Below are 18,533 nucleotides of genomic sequence, written 5' to 3'. Positions count from 1 at the left end.
ACTTTTCAGTCTCTTTTGAAGGTGAGGAGCTGGCTATTGAACCATGGTGCTGGAGGTTTAGTGTTGGTCTTAGGAGGAACAGACTGATGGCTTAGCTTATCTAAAGTGGAGGAGAGTCAAGTCTTCACAGCTTTATCCACGTCCTCTATAGTAGATTGCGATTGAATGAATGAATGAAATATTATTTATAATGCGCAACTATGCCCAGTGGGCGTCAAGGCGCCTAAACCAAAATATAGAGCTAATAGCAGCCAGAAACAGAACCTACTGGTATGCCTTAATAAAGAGCCAAGTTTTCAAGGACTTCCTAAAGAGGTCAAGGGAAGGAAGTCGTTTGATTTCAAGGGGGAGTGAATTCCACATTAGAGGTGCCAATATGGAAAAAGCTTTAGACCCCCATCTAACCTTCTTGGCTCTGGGGATTACCAGTTGGTGTTGCTCGCTGGAACGTAAATATCTACTCGGAACATATCTGGTAAGTAATGAACCAAGAGCATCAGCCGAGCCTGCAGTTAGAGCCTTAAATGTAAGGCAAAGAAGTTTAAAAGTGATCCTTGACGGAATGGGGAGCCAATGGAGGTTCTTCCTCGCTAAGGTCATTGATGACAACCAGGGCAAAGCGAGGGCAAACCGCGCTGCAGCGTTCTGTATGACCTGTAGACGGTGGAGCAAACCCTTGTTGGCCCCGGCGTACACAGAGTTACAGTAATCAAGCCTTGAGCCAACAAGGGCAATCACCACCTGTTTCCGCGCCTGTGGGGACAAATAATTCACAATCCTTTTTAGGGTCTTGATGACACCCCAACAGGTCGCCACCGTTCTATTCACCTGTAGCTCCATGGAGAGCTGGGTGTCAAAGATGACACCTAGGTTTCTAGCAGATTTGGTAGGTATAGGGCAGCTGCCTAAAGAGGGGGGCCACCAGTCATCTGACCATATGTCCTGGTCCTTGCCAAAGACCAGGACCTCTGTCTTGTCCCCATTCAACTTTAGGGAGTTGGAGACCATCCAATCTGCAACAAGTTGCATGCAGGCCCTAAAGTTAGAGGCAGTTTTACTGACAGAGTGGGTCAGGGATACCATAATCTGCGTGTCGTCCGCATACGACACTACCTCCATCCCCTGAGATCTTACAAGTTTAGATACACTTAGAAGGTTCCAAAAATCAGAGGATGTGAGTTTAGATCAGTATCTTGCAGAAATCTGCAGGAGGGGATTCAGAAAAGATGCCTGGTCTGAGATGGCTATAGGAATTGCATAGTGATCAGTCCAGGCATGAGGAAAAGGTGATTCACAAAAGCAGACTGAGGCGATGTAATATCGCCCTGATCACTATAGTAGGTTATGGTTATAATCTGAAAACAGTGGTGCACGAATTTGAAGACTAGTCACCTTCATGTTCCACATACGAGAAACTACATAAATGTTACCAAAACAAATGACTCTGCATGCACTAGTGGTCAAAATTTCGGATAGTTTACGAGTCAATTAGATAAAGTTGCAACTAAAGTATTAACTGAAAATTCCATGTCCTTGAGATACATGAACAAGCAAAGTGGTGGTAGCTTTAATTTACTGTTTGGGTTGCTCTATATTATAGGTCTCTTGAGACGTGCTGTATCTAGGATATGAACTTAAAAAAAGGCCATCTTTTTCATTGGTTCCTCTTACTGTCCTTTAGAAATGCTGGCTTTTAATTGGTGAATACACATAGTAATCCCTCCTTTTGGAATTTTGTATTCTCCCATGAGGACTGCCCCAGTTACATGTGTTCTTACTCTTCATGTTAGTTATACTTTGAGAAAACTCATACTTTAAGTGTTCTGATGTGTATGAAACTTCGGTGCCCTTGCTGTCCCTTGATCTCCCCAAAACACCTCCCAAAACACTGCTCACTGGCCCTCACCACCCCAAGGCCACTGCTTGGTTTGCTAGTTTTTTCATTTGTTTAATTTGCACTTCATTGGTACTGCAGTGCCCTCATTTAATCTCCCCTGGATTTCCCCCCCAAAAACAAAACGCACACTGCTAGCTCGCCCCCACCTCCAAGATCATGTGCGGCAGTATACTGCCCTGGATGTAATTATTTGGAAAGGTAATATGAAGTGTGATCTGGAGGACAGGAAAATGTGGTAGGGGGTGCAATGACGTGGTTCATTTATTTATTTTATTTATTGAGTTTTATATAGCGCTGGCTAGACCAGGAGGTATCAGAGCGCTTTACATGAGTTTACACATTTTTAAAAACTTACATCAGTTACAAGTTGCACATTTTTACAAACGTTACATCCGTTGGTTAATGGTGTGTAGAATGGAAGGGGGGCAATGTAAAAGGGTAACGAGGAGGGAGATAACGGCGGAGAGGCGAAGGAAAATCTGTCCAATGTCCGGCTGGGTAGGTGAGGGCCGAGGGGGAAATCGGTCAGAATGCTAGGTCTTGTACTGTAGGTGGCAAGAGTCACAGATTCAGTGACATGATGGGTGAGCCGGGTAGGGGTGGAGGAAATGCATAGGGTCTGGTAAATGTCCACTCCAGGTGTTGTCGTATTCATATCCGCTGTAAGGCATGGCCATTGCCCACCGCTTCTCATCTCACCTGCTGAACTACAACTGAAGACTCACCCCCTCGGGGTACGGCCTCATCAATTTGTTGAGCTTGAGTTAATACTGCACCAGAAGCCATCTTGGGGTGAGGCAGACTAGGGCGCTCCCTACAGCCTTTTCTGCAGTGATAGTCTGCTTCCAAAGGGTTTAAACCACTCCTAGTCCCGCTTGGTGTAGACTCTATGGGAGCCTAGGGAAGTGAATAAATGGCCTTATGAACAGAGAATGGCCTTTCTTTTCATCAATAGGGGAACTCTGAAGGGACCAAAAAGTTGCAGGCACTAGAAAAGGTAACATGAGGCCATCCGGGGGGGGGGGGGGGGGGGGGTGTGTTTGAATTCCTCACCAGCCAATCGTGGTGTTTCGCGGGAGGAATGGGGGAAAATACATGGAATGGTCAAAGGGCGGCAGAGAGAATAAGCCACTCACCCAGGTCTCAATGCGGGATCACATAGTTCTCTTCGTACGCCATCTTGGTATAGACTGGCGCATCATCGCACTTTTAGGGATCCGACTGCTGGTGGAAAATTGTCAGATCGAGAGACATCCTTAGGACCTGGTGCTCGGGCATCAGCACAGCAGGAGTAGGAGGCAGCTCGTTGTAAAAGTAAAAAAGCAGCAGCCAAATCACCAGAGACGACGAGACAGAGGTCAAAAAGGTGGAGGCACCTGGGATTTGTTCTGCCGGTGATTGTGCAGAGGCAGGGCCCAGAACAATTCCCAGTGCTCCGGCGGCTGACACATTGCAGAGACGAGGGAGGCACGTCGACTAGTCAGGGGGGGGGGGGGGGCGGGGGGGCGGTTCTGGATCCGGAGCTCCGGAGGCTGCTCAGAAACCGGGAGGCTTCCTACAGCGGAAGCAAAGCGAGGTCGGCAACAGCAGCCCCAATCGAGGTGATAACGTGAATGAGGAGCTCTTCGAGGCCGCATGAAGACCAGCATTGGCAGTCTCACCAGTGGATTAGTGATGCCGGTGGCTTTCCGGTGGCAGGGTCCAGATCGATACCCAGAGCTCCTGCATGGATGCAGTGAAGCGGATTTGTGACTGGAGTGCTGTGCGACGCGGTGAGCAAGCGCAAACGCCCACACTGACTCTGGAGCTTCGGGGTAGAGCTCCTGCTCGGTGGCCATCTTACTGTTACATGGCCATGGTTACACATTAAATGAATATATTTGAAAAACCAAAAGATACACACACATATATATATATATATATATATATATATATATATATATATATATATATATATATATATATATATATATATATATTTATTTCCACAAAACGACCCACTTCAGGAATCGTGGGCGCTCTAAGGCGGTGCGTTCGAGGTACGGCAGGGTCAAGCCGTTATTAATTCATCTTTGTTTTCCCTTTGAGGACACCCTCGCGCACTCACGGAAGAAAAGCTGCTTTGCCAAAATATATTTCTCAATTCCTTTATTCACAGCATGCCAGTTACAAAGAACGACTCTACGCGTTTCAGTCTCTACGGAGACCTTGTTCATGAGACTAGCAGTAACTCAAAGGCTGTGGGATTTTTTTTAAATCACATCTAAAAAAATAATGACATCACTTCCTTAAAGGTGCAGCTAAGCATTCTGGTAACTGTAGTGTATAACCTAAGATGTTAATCAAATAACATTAACTTTATCAGTTGAAATCATGATAGACAATTGATTAAATCCTATCAATTGCACTATGAAATTCACAAAATAATTTCTCGGACCCACCATTGATGTGTGGTATTAATTTACAAGCTTTCTTCTCATTCAACAACTAGTTATCAATTTTACTGTGGAACTAATGGGGCTACCGTTTTATCTCATCCAACAGTAATTCATTGTTTAAATTAGTAAAATGAAACTTTTTTGATATTAACATTTTGAGTATTATATCTGACACAGCCAATAACATAAGAAGTGTATGGAGCCCTCCGGTGGGCTTATGTGCTTAAGTGGATCCCCTTGATCTTAATGTATAGTTCGCTCATTATTTTAGTGCACTATATTCGATGGATTACATGATTTGCCAACAGAGAGATTGATACCACAATGAGCTGCCACCATGTTTACCCGTGACTCTACAAAACCAATAAGTTCAATACAAATTAAACAATTATGAAAACCTTATGTGCGGGAGATAAATAGTACTGTCCTTATGTATTTAAGACCTCATTTTTATGTATATACAGTTTATAAGCAGTTCACAGATGGTAATGGAGTTCTTCGTCTTGATTTAATCCATATGGGGTCAGAGTTCTGAAGTTCAAAATGTGCTTTGACTCGTTTTGCCTGAGAGTTTTCTCTCTATCTCCTCCTCTCGGATGTATTCCCACGACTTCTACTGCATAAAATTTGAGATCTTTCCAATTTCCATTGTGCTTCCGTTCCATGTGTTTGGCCACGGCATTACTTCTGTCGGTGTTAATTGTAGCCCGTACATGTTCCAAAATGCGTTTCTTTAGTTCGCACTTGGTGCTTCCTACATATTTCAGAGAACAGGGGCATTCGATGACATATATGACAAATTGACTTTTACAATTGATCAATGGTTGAATCTTCCACATACGTTTATGGGCCATCATCACTTCTATATATAATATATATATATATATATATATATATATATATATATATATATATATATATATATATATATATATATATATATATATATATATATATATATATATATATATACACACACATACATACATATACACACATACATACAGCAATTCTCGCTTTCCAGCGAAGTTAAGACGCACTCACTCGTTTTCAGGATAAATTAAGGCGGATTTATTAAACATTTGCCATGCCCTACGTGTTTCGGTCAAACAACTCTGACCTTGTTCACGGGATTCGTGAAGTGCAGAGAAAAGTTGTATTAGTCCGGACGGACAATATGATAACTATGTACGAAAACAGGGGGGACACACAATCTCTAAAGTTATCACACCTATGTCAGACCATTTGCCGATGGGCTCTACATCACTACATTCATCTGCTAGCAATAAATGCCACGAACAGATGCTTACAGGGTAAGTAACATAATCCTACCAAAGGTAAGTAACTTTCTTTTGACTGTGTGGGTGCACCATCTCAGTTTTGTTGCTTTCCTGGAATGCTACACTGACAAGCTCCTCCCTGGGATACACCCACTGCTACACATGCAAGTGTAGTTTGCATAATTACGTTGGGCCTCATTCACAAAGGTAAACGTACTCTTTTGGTGAAAGTTTACCATGTTTTTGATATTCACAAACTGCAAGCGTAGTTTTACGTATAGTATCTTTTCGACTGCAGAGAACTCGGCACATAAGATAGAACAGTCTCTGCAGACGTAAAAATACTACATGTAAAACTACACTTGTAGTTTTTTTTAATAGAAAAAAAAAGTTCCACTCTTGTGCCTGCTGATACATAGAAACGTTTGCAATTTTGGACTCTAGATCTTTCCTTCACCTTTTTGCTCTTTTCTATTTCCCTTTCTTCTTCCTATCGTTTCTCTTTCTTTCTCTCTCTCCATTGATTTATTATGCTATAACTGAGACAATCATTTGCTCTTATGCTATTATGTGAACCTTTTTGTTTTCTTAGTTTTTTGAAAAATCAATAAAGCATTTGAAATTAAAAAGAAAAAAAAGTTGACCTAAACAAAAAGTGTAATTTTACCTTTGTGGATAAAACCCATTGTGTGTAGATTAAGCCAGTTGTCTAGTATGCAAGTCATGTGCCTATATGAGATGCATTGCATTATTTTGTGTTGACCTGTAACCACTGAAACGTGTAAAAGAGAAAGACGTGCATTGTTTTTATTTTGTGGCAGGAGTGATACAAAAAAGAATAGCATTACTCCACCAACACATTTTATTGAGGTCCTATGGTAAGACAAGATATAACACCTGTTACAGTATAATGTAACGTCACATTGTATAGGGAACCCTGACTTGTCAACTGGGTGACCAGACACAGTGGCACTCTATAATTCTCCCAATGCTTGTTTGGGAACCCAGTAACAAAGCAAACTGCAAATGCTTAGTAAGGATTCTGACAGCCACATAAAGTGCTTTGATGATCAATTGCAGGAGTGTTGGAATTTTTATATGTTTAATACCATGCAGCAGAACAACATTTAAATCCTCTTGCTCACCGATGTAAGTTTACTACTTATGTGTTGTACCTAGAAACGTGGTTAACTCATTTTTTATTTTTTCATTTATCACAGCATTGATAAAGTCTCAAAGATAACTTCACCAGTATTAATAATCCATGGGACTGAAGATGAAGTCATCGATTTCTCTCATGGCCTTGCATTGTTTGAACGTTGCCAGAGACCAGTAGAGCCTCTTTGGGTCGAAGGAGCAGGTCATAATGATGTGGAGCTCTACGGACAGTATCTTGAGCGATTGAAGCAGTTTGTTTCACAGGAGTTGGTGAATTTATAAAATATTTTGTACATTTCTTGCTAAAGTTTGTTCCACTGCTAGACTGTGAGCCATGGTTAATATAAGTATGTATAACTCAAGACCTGAAGATTTGTTTACAAATCTTGTCAGTTGCCTTTTAAACGTACCGGTAATGATTTGAAAACATTAGTGATGAAGGTTAAATTTACCAGTATTAATCGGAATAACACTGTCATGCAGTCAAACTTGCGTAGTAAAACCTATTCTTTATGTGATGAGATTTTCACATTGGATGTTCAAGTAACATATTGGAAGGAGCAATGTATGAAATCATGTAAAATTACAGAAGATAATGCATGTTTTTACCAGATGCTGAAACATTTTAGGTTTTTTATTTTTAAAACCTCTCTAGGTGTACTGTGTTTTTATTTCCTTTTCAATATATTGTATAATAAAGTTCAAATTCCAGGAAACCAATTCTATAAGTACCATGGTATGCAATCCTTGTCCGAGCAAAGTAATAATACAAGAGCATCAATCTATCACTGGAGTTCACCACAGCCCTATTATATAGGGAGCAGATCAGAACAAAGGTGTTTATTTAATGAGTTGAAAGCACTTTTTATATAACGTTTTTTGTACGTGCATTGCAAATGCTTTCTTTTATTGGGAATGGAAGATAAAGCTATTCTCGCTCCCCCCTCCATTCGGCAGTTGTAGTCATGGAGTATCTAAATACCACTAAATTCTGGTAACCGTCAAGTCTCATTGAAGGGCTGTGTCACAAGTGGCAAACCCCTGCTTAATATTTGTGAAGTGAAGCTGTATAAAGCTTGAAGGAATCTTGTGTATAAAACTGTGCTCCACTTTAACTGAATGCGTGTTGACGCCATACTTTGAAGGGAGAAACTGAATGTTTTCATAGTTTCTCTTTGACTTTAACATTGTATTTTTCTTCTTAGTTTACCTTTGGCTGTTTTATAGAAGTAGAACTTTTTGTTCTTCAAGCATTTCTACTAATTTACTGCTGGGTGTGGTGGATGATAGGAATGTTGATATTTTGTATTAATGTAGTAAATTCTTTTTGTAAGTTGAATTTCCTTTGAGTTAAATAAAATGATCAATGAAAATAAATTCAGATGAAAAATATGTAGTTTAATTTGAACAGATACTCCAATCAAAATACACTGTGGTTCAATTTGAAGGCCTTATGTAGCGGTCTTGTTATGTGTCTGAGATTTTGTATGATTTAATTGTATTCTGCCTAGAGTAATTGTGTATGCCTTGACTCGCGTGTTAAATGCCAGTAAACTATATTCCAACCATTTGTAATTCTTCTTTTCTTAGACAAAGTAAATAAAAGTAGAAAAATATGTAAAATTTTACTGGTCTTGCCCTGTTAGTAGGTTCTGTTGTGAAATAGGTGTAGTCTAAGCCATATTATTTGTTTAGTGCTTAATTCCTAATACAGGTTTGAGTCCATGATTGGGAACACAGAAGGTAGGACCACAGGAAAACCTTGTTTGAGCATCTACTAACTAGTGAAATATGCAGGAAACCAATAAAGGAAACTTTTCATGGAAGTGCTACTACATAATTAAATGCTTTAATGTATTCTTTCATTGTATGCCAACCCTCTAGCTGAGTTGAGGGTTAGAGGAAGGTTGTGTGAGCAATAAGTTTAGAAAGTGGGATAAGAACAACAATTAAAATTATTTTTGCTTATGAACATCAAGTAGAGTCTGCGAATAATAGAAAAACATTGGGGGGGGGGGGGGGAGTAGCCTAGTTTTGAGTCTGTGAACTGTAGAAAACCAAGAAGCTTTTACCCAGTGGTTTAAGCAACCAATTCATGGGGGAAGATCAGCCTCGCTCTAGTTTTTTCCATGGCATTAGCTCTCTAGCTGTTTGAGATCCATATGCTGTGCTGGTTAGACAATTTTCTAATACATATTTACTCCAGAAGGAAGCTCTATTGTAGACTTCAAAATGCTATGACATTGGTCTACTCGTCTCTTGGCAAAACCTGGTGAAAATTAATCCTGAAAATGGAATTGATTTGAAGTTCTGGATCCTCATTTCATAATTCTGATATTCTTGCTTACCTGCAACTTAAACTGAAAAAGGCTGTCGATAATCTTGACTTCAGCTTCCACCAAAAAGCAGTGACCCTTTAATACTAACAATGGAACACTGGCAGCCAAATTAACACACCAAGGACTTCACATTGTTTCATAATCTTTGAGTTACTTTTACAAGCGTTTAAACATGGAGTCTTCTCGATATCCCAAGCCCTGTGTGGACCCTGACAATTAAGCAAACTACAGACTCTGCTTAGGTCTACCTTGTGTTCTATACATATTTGATCTATACATAGTTGTACCCTGTAAATTCTCTGTTCAGTTGCAGTCTAATGGTCTTCTCAGTGACTTTGTCAGGATTCAGACCCCATAAGGATACAGAGACAAGTTTGTTACACATAAGGGAAGAACCTCTCCAGTCCCACGAAGAAGGCTACCTATGCTTGATCATACTCCTGGCTTCCCCCTTTCTAGTCCACTTTGATACCATTGACCATCTGGAAAGACTGTCTGCTTCATCCAGGACCAGCGGTGTAGCGATGTCATGGTTGGCTTCCTTCTGTGAAGCCATCATTTTTTAAGTTACATTAAGCCCTTTCCATAACAGAATATTCGACCTCTGATGTACCCTAGAGCTCTGAGATGGCGCCAACACTGTTGCTCAACCGCAGCTGAAACCGTATTATTACAGCCTCTTCTGAACTGATGTTGAGTCTTCAAAACTTATTGCATGTGTGCTGTAGATGCATAATTCCATCTTGGTCCTAAAAATGATCCTCACAAACCTTCTAATGTTCTCATTGCCTCTCTCGGACTCATTGACAAATACAGATGTGACGAAACTTCCAGGGCTGACCAGGGGGCAACAGAAGGTACTGAGTGGTGGACCCCGGTGACACGGGCTTCTAACATTCTCCCCTATCCACAGGACGAGTGGGCTTCGGACACAGAGGAACGTTTTCTCCTGGCCGATACAGGGCCCTTTAACTGGGACTCTCCGGGAACCCAAGGACCGCCCATAGATGACGTCACGAAGCCGGGATCTCCAAAACGGGGAGGAACCAGGAAGTCGGCGGACTGCGAGCCCAGGAGGAGTATCGGAAGAGAGCTGAGAGAGGAAAGAGGCGAGGAGGTGGACGAGGCCAAGCGGAGCGAACCCAAGGACGGCGGAGGAAAAGAAGCCGAGAGGACCGTAGGATACGGAGACGGCGAAGCGCCCTGCCACGTTCCCGGGGGAGGAGCGTGGCTAGGACAGGTACGGGACCGGGTAGCGGGTTGGATAGGGAGGCGGGACCGTCCACGTTAAACGACCGCTTCGGGTGTTTACATCCTTCCCTTATTTTACGTTCAACCCCTCATGTATTATACCACTCGAGAAGCCTATTTTGTTATCCACAAGGTGGTTCCTCACTCCCCTGGCCCTGGTGTTGGGTGCGACGAGCCTGTATAGCCTACCTAATATAGTCCCTTCTCTTCTCTTCTGGGGAACACCGGGAGCCGCCCTCGTGACGGAAGAAGAGACCCACCCTGGGAAGCAGACGGCCCGAGACATCTACCAGCGGCTCACCACGGATCCCGCCCGTTTCGCAAGAGAAAGAATCACCAGCCGGACCAAACGCAAACTTATCGCAATAAAACCCAAACTACCACGACCTCGTGTTGCGTCCCTCCTTGTTAATCCATCACAACTGGTGTCAGAAGTGGGATTTACATCTCACTCCATCTGTGAATCGAAGATGGAGGCCCTCGTGCAGCATTTGATCCAGGGCCAAGAGAAACTCAGTTGGGCCGTGGAGAGGCAGATGACATCAGCCCAGGCGGATAGGGAACTTTTCCAAAATTCCATGAAAGCTCACCTCGAGTCTCTACCCAAGACTATACCAGAAACAAACATGCTGATACCTGTAGAGCGACAGCTACCCTACTCTAGTGCGGCCGGAGTCTCCCTACAAAAGTATGTGACCGGAGAAGACCCGGATGCCTTCCTAACTAACTTTGAGCGAGCCGCTCGCGCTTGCGGGTGGCCCTAAGAGAAATGGCCCTTCTTTCTGGCTCCGCTCCTGTCTGGGGAAGCCCAGGCCGCTTACCAGGTGGCCAACCCGAACGGTGCCACAGGCTATCAGCACATTAAGGAGGTCATCCTGGAACACTTGGGGCTTGATGCTGAAGCCTACCGCTGCAAATTTAGAAAAGAAAGGGGAGTGCCTGTAGAAAACGTTCCTCTGTGTCCGAAGCCCACTCGTCCTGTGGATAGGGGAGAATGTTAGAAGCCCGTGTCACCGGGGTCCACCACTCAGTACCTTCTGTTGCCCCCTGGTCAGCCCTGAAAGTCCCGTCACAACAGAATAATAGGCTTTATTTACAAAACTGAAATTTGACCTGTAAACCGCCATTGACCTTGCTTGGCAGACCTGGGGCCCCCTCTCCCATTCCTGCTGGTTAAGGCATGCAATTTGAAAGTAATTTTTCATGCACCTCTCTGATAAAAGCAGTAGACCACCTGTGTATAATCAAAGGAGTGCTGCAACTAGTACAGTGCTCCCAAAAAATCACCACTACCCTAGCTGTGTCTCACGCCCATGTGAAATAGTACAATAACTTGTTGACTGGTCTACCCAAAACATCTCTTCTAAAACTCTAGAAAGTTCAAAAGTATGCCCCTTCCGTACACTTGGCCTTAAATGAAAACTCCACAAACACCTGCCCCTCGATTCTTCCATTGGCTCCTTGTAAAAGAAAACTATTTGCTTTGCACAAAGTGTGATCTGTAGCACTAAACAACTTAGTAAATGTGTGTCCCTTCTCAACGGACCATGAAGGTTCAGGTTCCACCAGCTGGTACATACTGTTGAAAGAACCTATCCGCAGTCAATTTTACTACATTGAAGACTTCTCCTTGTAAATTCCACACCTCGTAAACAAACACTGGAGAAGTTTCTCAGAGTCAGAAGGTCCTTCAGGACTGACCTCTTCATTTTTGCATTATCATACATTCTCCACAACAGCCATTCTCTGATTTACTGGCGTCTTTCCCAGTCAGACGTCCAGGACTTTCCTTGCCTGTTCTAGCTGTGTGGGCTCTTGCATTTTCACCTAGTTGTGGATCATATTTAATAGTAGGCTATCTTGAGATAACTCTGCTCGTTGCTGTACGACTGACTGATTCCCTGCCAACAGTGAGTCATGGTACTTTCAAAGAAGCGAATGCCAATGTGTTCAAGTGCCATCACACTTTAACCACAAGCCCAGCGCAACATTTTCTGTGTTGATGGCTCACTCTTTGTTGAGGGTCTTGTTTAAAAAATCAAAAGCTTTTAACATGGCACACTTTTATTTTGATGCAATCAAATTCAGTGTACATTATGCAAAATAGTCTGAACGTTGGACCACAGGTTCCAGATGTCCCTGACAATCTTTCGAATCTTAATTTGATCCAAACACTGATTCTCTGTTTTCAACTCTTGTTGAATGGCTCCATCTTTTCTTATCAGCTAAAGGCTCCTCTAGCTCTGTGCAGACATCGTTTCAGGCCTGCTCTGGTTACTCCAAAAAGGTCATGATCTAAGAAGAGTGAGCTTTCAAAAACATCTGGCCACTACTAAATATTTCCATACAAGGCATCATCTTCCATAAATCATTCTGATCAAATCGATTTTATAGATGACACCACGATATTTATGGACTTATTCTGAAAGTTGTGCTAAACCCAACATCTATAAACTCCCAAAGGAAATCTGTATGTTTCAGACCATGCAACCTCCGGAGTCTGTTTGGCTGTTTGGTTCCTGGACTTTTGGAATCTGCTTTGTAAGCATGATTCTTGCTTGTAATCACTGAAAGAATCCAGGTGCAGGGTTACTGTGTCAAATTTTCTTTGGGGCACCCTTACTCAGTGTGTCACTGGTAAGTAGGTAATGTATTGTTTAGTTAATTAAAAATGCAACAATTTTACATAGACAAAATATCCGTAACTCAAAAGTTTAAATCGTTTCAGCCTTCGCAGTTTAAAAATTAGCACGCAGTGTTTAAAAACAGCAAGTGTAAATGAATTCCGTTTTAAAGTCAATCTATAATGCATGTCTGTCTTTCATAAGACGTTGTTCTGACTTCCTCAAGTTTGCTAGCTCTGCATATTAAAAATGCACTTAAAGTGCATTTGTATGAAAACTATAAATTTCAGATACCAGACTGATTATTTACTTTCTATCTGGGTGTAATTTAAACCTTTACAAAGTCTCTATGTCCCTTTACTACCAGACTGTCCGGTCAGTGCCCCTAAAGAGAGTCCAAAGCGTTGGTTCAGGTAAAAGTGATAATCGACTGTACAGTCTCATTCTCCTTGCAGTGGTGATCTTACAAATAGAGGTGGTAATGGCGTTTCTCCTCTACTGAGCTAACCTCATTAAAAGGCCTTAGCTTTCACAACTTGATCGTGTACACAGAGTAACTTTATCAGTTTACAATTTATTTGGGGGTCAAGTGGATCTAGTCCTCTTATGAAGGCAGTCCTGCAGGATCTTATTCCTCTGTCCAGGAATGCTCTCCTTAATAAAGTGGCTCGTACTGGTTGTCAATTCTTACTTTTACATATAAGACAAATTAAATCTTCTTTTTGACTGCCGCAAAGACGGCACACTTTTGAGTCAATATTTTTCCAGTGTGGTGCGTCTGCCAGTGAAGGGTACCTTTTGAACCGCAGTGCCATTAATTGTCTTTTCACATGGACAGAAAATGTGTAATCTAGGTAGGCTGCCGCTTTAAGGACTTTGTAGTTATTGATCACCGTCCATGAATGAGATCTTATGGTGAAAATGCTCTCATTCAATATTAACGAATGAAATTTTGCAGCTTTATTTATTGCTAGCTTGAATGTTGGGAAAGGCATATTTTTGTTCCAGGGATCAGAAGTGCTGGTTGTTTTATGTGCGTTGTACAAAAACGGATTATACAACTTTTTTATCATTATCAAGTTCCGACCATAATGCCTCATTAAGGCTAGTATTCTCAGAGTTTTGTTTTATCCGGAACCAAACCTTTATAGAGGTATAAAGTCTGCCCAATCATTCGTTCATTAACCCAAATTCCAAACGCATTTGCGCTGGCAAAGCAGTCCTGGGAAGTTTAAAAACTTTTTTGTAGCTGCTTGTTATTAAGGAGGACAGAATCTTTCCTGTGCATGGCCGCGCTAGCATACGTTAAGGGTGGAAGAGTTTTGGCGGCTATTACCGAAAGCAACGGCCTTAGTGATGGTCCCTCCAGTTTTTTTTTACCAGTGACCGATAAGCAAATATTAGAGCACCTGCTTATATAGTTTTTCTGCTTATGATGGGATAGCTTGTTATCTATATAATATCTCAGATACTTATAGCTGGATACGTTCTCCAAAGGTTTGCCTTCTAGCCAGATATTGTGGTTAGGGGCTAACCGGTTGTTAATAAGCATTGTTTTTGATATATTGATTTCAAAATTACTCGCTGGCACAAATTCGGAGAGTTCAGTTAGTAATCTGGTCAGACCAACTTTAGTTAAACTTAAAAGGACAATGTCATCTGCATAGGCAAAATGAGAAAGTGCTAGCTGACCTAAATACGTCCAGTGGGAATTAGTTTTGTTAAGCTTTCCCGATCGGTCTGATATGAATAGGTTGAACAAGTGCGGGGCCAGCACACATCTGTTTCAGGCCCATGGTCGTATACACTTTTCTTGAGTCTGGTGCTGCCTCTAAGCTTTACTCTGATCCAAGTATCTGTGTAAAAACCCCTTATAATTATTTTAGGTATATCCAAGGCTTTTAGTTTAGCCCACAAATGTTTCCGGTCCACACTATCGAAGGCGGCTTTTAGGTCAATGAAACAGAGATGCAGATCTTGTTTCTTTTATGCCTCTGCTATTAGAGATATTGATAGAATGTTCAGGATGTTATGTTAGTAAAACTTATATAGCGCACAGCTACCCAAAGGTGTCCCGGCGCTTGCTACAGTCCTCCTAACTGAGGTTCCGACCAAAGGAATTAAAACAGCCATGTTTTGAGCGCTTTCCTAAAAGCAAATAGGTCATTGCAGTTTCTTAAGCCAAAAGGAAGTTCATTCCGGGTCTTGGGTGCCCCGAGGGAAAAACTTCTGCCTCCCCATCTAGCTCTCTTAGTGGTGGGTACTACAGTGAGTTTTGCTCCTAATGAACGTAACGATCTTCCGGGCACATACCACTGAAATTGTTGCTTCAGATAAAATGGGCCTGTATCCCGAAGTGCTCGAAGAACCAAACAAAGGGATTTAAAAAGTATTCGCTTTTTTACAGGCAACCAGTGAAGTGTTTTTTTATTGAACTCGAGATGGAAGCAAATTTCGGAGTTCCCGTGAGCAGCCTGGCAGCTGAATTCTGGAGCATCTGAAGTTTTTGTAAACTGCGCTCATAGATACTTAAGTAAAGACTGTTACAATAGTCAAGCCTTGACATAATCAAGGCCGTAACCACTGTACGCTTGCAGTCAGCCGGCAGAAGGGGCAAAAGTTTCCTCATGGTCCTGAGGGTGTAGGAGGTAGCAGAGACCACGGCATTTACTTGATCACGCATGTCAAGATGTTCATCCAGCACCACCCCCAGGTTCTTAACTTTTCTGGAGGGTACTGGAAGAGTCTCCATGGCCTCTGGCCACCAACTAGGAGTCCAGAGATTTTTTTTTTTTTTTTTTTTTTTTTTGAAAACCTTTATTTCGAAATTCAGGACACAGCTATTCAGCCGACAGCCCGAAGGTTCGGCAGCATTGCAAGTTAGATACAGTAATGTGTCCCCGATACAGTACGATGAGTAATGCAAAGGTCCAATTTTAAATATACACAGTAAAAACACACAACAAACCCCAGCAAGGCAGAAACATTGAAATCCCATGGCGAAAGCCCCCAGGGGAGGCAGGACCCCACTCATCTACAAAGTATAAGACTGTGTGCGGAGGAAGAAGGGGAACAGCAGAGGCCCAGAACGGTTACCAAAACCAAACTGTGCTGGAAGGTAGGTCAGGGGGAAAGCCGTTCCTCGGGAGGTTCCAGGTCCGGGGCAAGACATATTCCCCCCCTGTATTGGTTCCACCGCCCCCAGATGGCATGCCACTTCCGGGGGCGACCTCTAGAGCAGTAGACCGTCTTCTCCCTAAACATGCTCCAATCCATGTTCTCCTTCCACGCGGTCAGTGTAGGGGGTCCCGAGGAGCCCCATAATCGCGCGATATCCCTTTTAGCTACCATGTTGCCCAGAGTCACCCATTGGGTCTGCGCCTCATCGAGATCAGTGGGCCCCCAGACGTTCAGGAGGCAGCACCGCGCCTCCGGCTGTACCACAATGCCCGTCACCTCCCCCGTGACTGCATGGACTCTCCTCCAGAACTCCACAATGACACCACATTCCCAAATGATGTGCAGGAAAGTACCCACCATACCACATCCCCTTCTGCACAGGCCGTCCTCCGAGAATCCCATGTGGACCAGCCTTGGCCCCGTAACATACACCCGGTGCAGTATTTTAAGCTGCACCAGCCTCAGACGCGACGGGATCGCAACCTCCTTAGGCGAAGAAACCGCTGACTGCCAGTCCTCATTATCCAACTCTAGGCCATCCCTGGTCCACTGTCCTCTCAGCCCCAATAGCAAGTCTGCCCGGACGTTTATCAACTTCTTATATATGAGCGAAATCGTGCTCTCGGGCATATGACCATCAAGGACTCGGTCCTCAAGGGGAGAGGACTCCGGCACCTTCTCACCCTCCACGAGGACTGATCGGAGGGCGTGACGCAGCTGGATATACCTAAAATACTCTGAAGGCCCTAGCTCAAACTCAGTCTGCAACTCCTCGAAGGACTTCACCCTCCCCTTATGCAGCACATCTCCCACCTTGGATATACCTATCAGGTCCCACTTATCAAAGCCCTTCGTGTGCCAGAGTCTTCCCAACCTTTCCGATTCAAACAATGGGGTAGCGAGGGTGAGCCTATCCTTCCAGCCCAGCGAGTCGGTCGCCATCTTCCATACGCGCACCGCCACACCTGTGGGCCCCGTGAGGGACGAGTCTAGGGACCGCGAATACAACGCCCTGTAGTAGTTGCCGCCGCGCAGCAGCCACCTATCCATGGCATACCCAGGGCTGAGGGCAGGGCCGTAAAACCCATGGTTGATCGCGCTCAGCTGCGTGGCCCAATAGTACCGTCGGATGTCTGGGAGCGCAATGCCCCCATCGTACCATGGGAGCGTCAACTTTGAAATAGCTATTCGCGGCCGCCCATCCCACAGCAACGTCCTTTGGAGGCCTTCGACCTCCCGAAAGTATTTGGCCGGTACCCAGTCCAAGGTGTTCTGGAGGGCGTAGAGGAAGCGGGGAAGAGACATCATTTTGAACAGGGCCGCACGCCCAACAAGGGAGAGCGGCAGCCTCCGCCAACCTTCAACATCTCGCCTCAAGCGTGCCAAGGGGGGGAGCAAGTTCCTCTCATAGCGCACAACAGGATCCATGGATATAAAAATCCCCAAATACACAAAACCTTGCTGGGTAACCTGTATCGAACATGTTCTAGGGATCGGTGGGACCTCGCCACTAAGAACGTACAAGTACGATTTGCCCCAATTAATCACAAGCCCCGAGTTCCTACCGAACGATGCGAGTACGTCACAGACCACTATAAGCGACTTCTTTGGTGAGGCAAGATACAACAGGATATCATCGGCATAAAGCGAAATACGGTCCTCGTGATCAGGCGACCACCGAAGGCCCCGTATATCCGGGTGCCAACGTATCCACGCAGCCAACGGTTCAAGGGCGAGGGCGAACAACAGGGGCGACAGGGGGCAACCCTGCCGAGTACCCCTACCAAGCTGAAACGGGGTAGATGCCCGACCATTCACCACAACATTCGCTAGTGGCCCCTCGTACAGCAACCGGACCCAACTCACAAACCCGTGACCGAAACCAAACTTGGCCAGCACGGCCCATAAGTATGCCCACTCCACCGTGTCAAAGGCCATCGTGGCATCAAGAGATGCCACAACAGCCGGTTCACGCAGCGTGCCCGCCCTGGCGATGACGCCATGAAGACGCCTAAGGTTCAATGCTGTGTTTCGGTGCGGGATAAAGCCAGATTGATCCGGGTGGACCAGATCGCCAAGTACCCTAATCAGACGGGTAGCCAGGAGTTTGGCCAGAATTTTCGGCTCAGCGTTGAGGAGTGAAATGGGCCGATAGGAGGCGCATCTATCTCGGGGTTTACCCTCTTTGTGTATGACCACGATCGACGCCAGCCGCTGATCCAACGGAAGGATCCCATCTCCCCGCGCCTCCAAAAACATGGCGCGCAGGTGAGGGGCGACCCTATCCGGGAACAGTTTGTACACATCGATCGGCAGTCCGTTCGGTCCAGAGGCCTTACCCGAATTCAACGCGCGAATCGCCCCCG

The 18,533-nt window shown here is 44.1% G+C and overlaps 1 protein-coding gene across 2 annotated transcripts in view; it reads left to right on the top strand.

Annotated features, from left to right (window-relative positions):
- Positions 1-8,396, top strand: part of ABHD17B (abhydrolase domain containing 17B, depalmitoylase) — a 151,474-nt gene extending 143,078 nt beyond the window's left edge. For both annotated transcript variants that reach the window (XM_085633020.1, XM_085633023.1), the window contains one exon: positions 6,836-8,396. In XM_085633020.1, the coding sequence (XP_085489146.1) occupies positions 6,836-7,055 (220 nt within the window). In that variant the 3' untranslated portion in view covers positions 7,056-8,396. The remainder of the gene's footprint in view (positions 1-6,835) is intronic.
- The last annotated feature ends 10,137 nt before the right edge of the window (positions 8,397-18,533 follow it).

This window comes from Triturus cristatus, chromosome 2_1 (genome assembly GCF_964204655.1).
Source record: "Triturus cristatus chromosome 2_1, aTriCri1.1, whole genome shotgun sequence".
Taxonomy (NCBI): Eukaryota; Metazoa; Chordata; class Amphibia; order Caudata; family Salamandridae; genus Triturus; species Triturus cristatus.
This window is presented reverse-complemented; position numbering and strand designations above follow the sequence as displayed.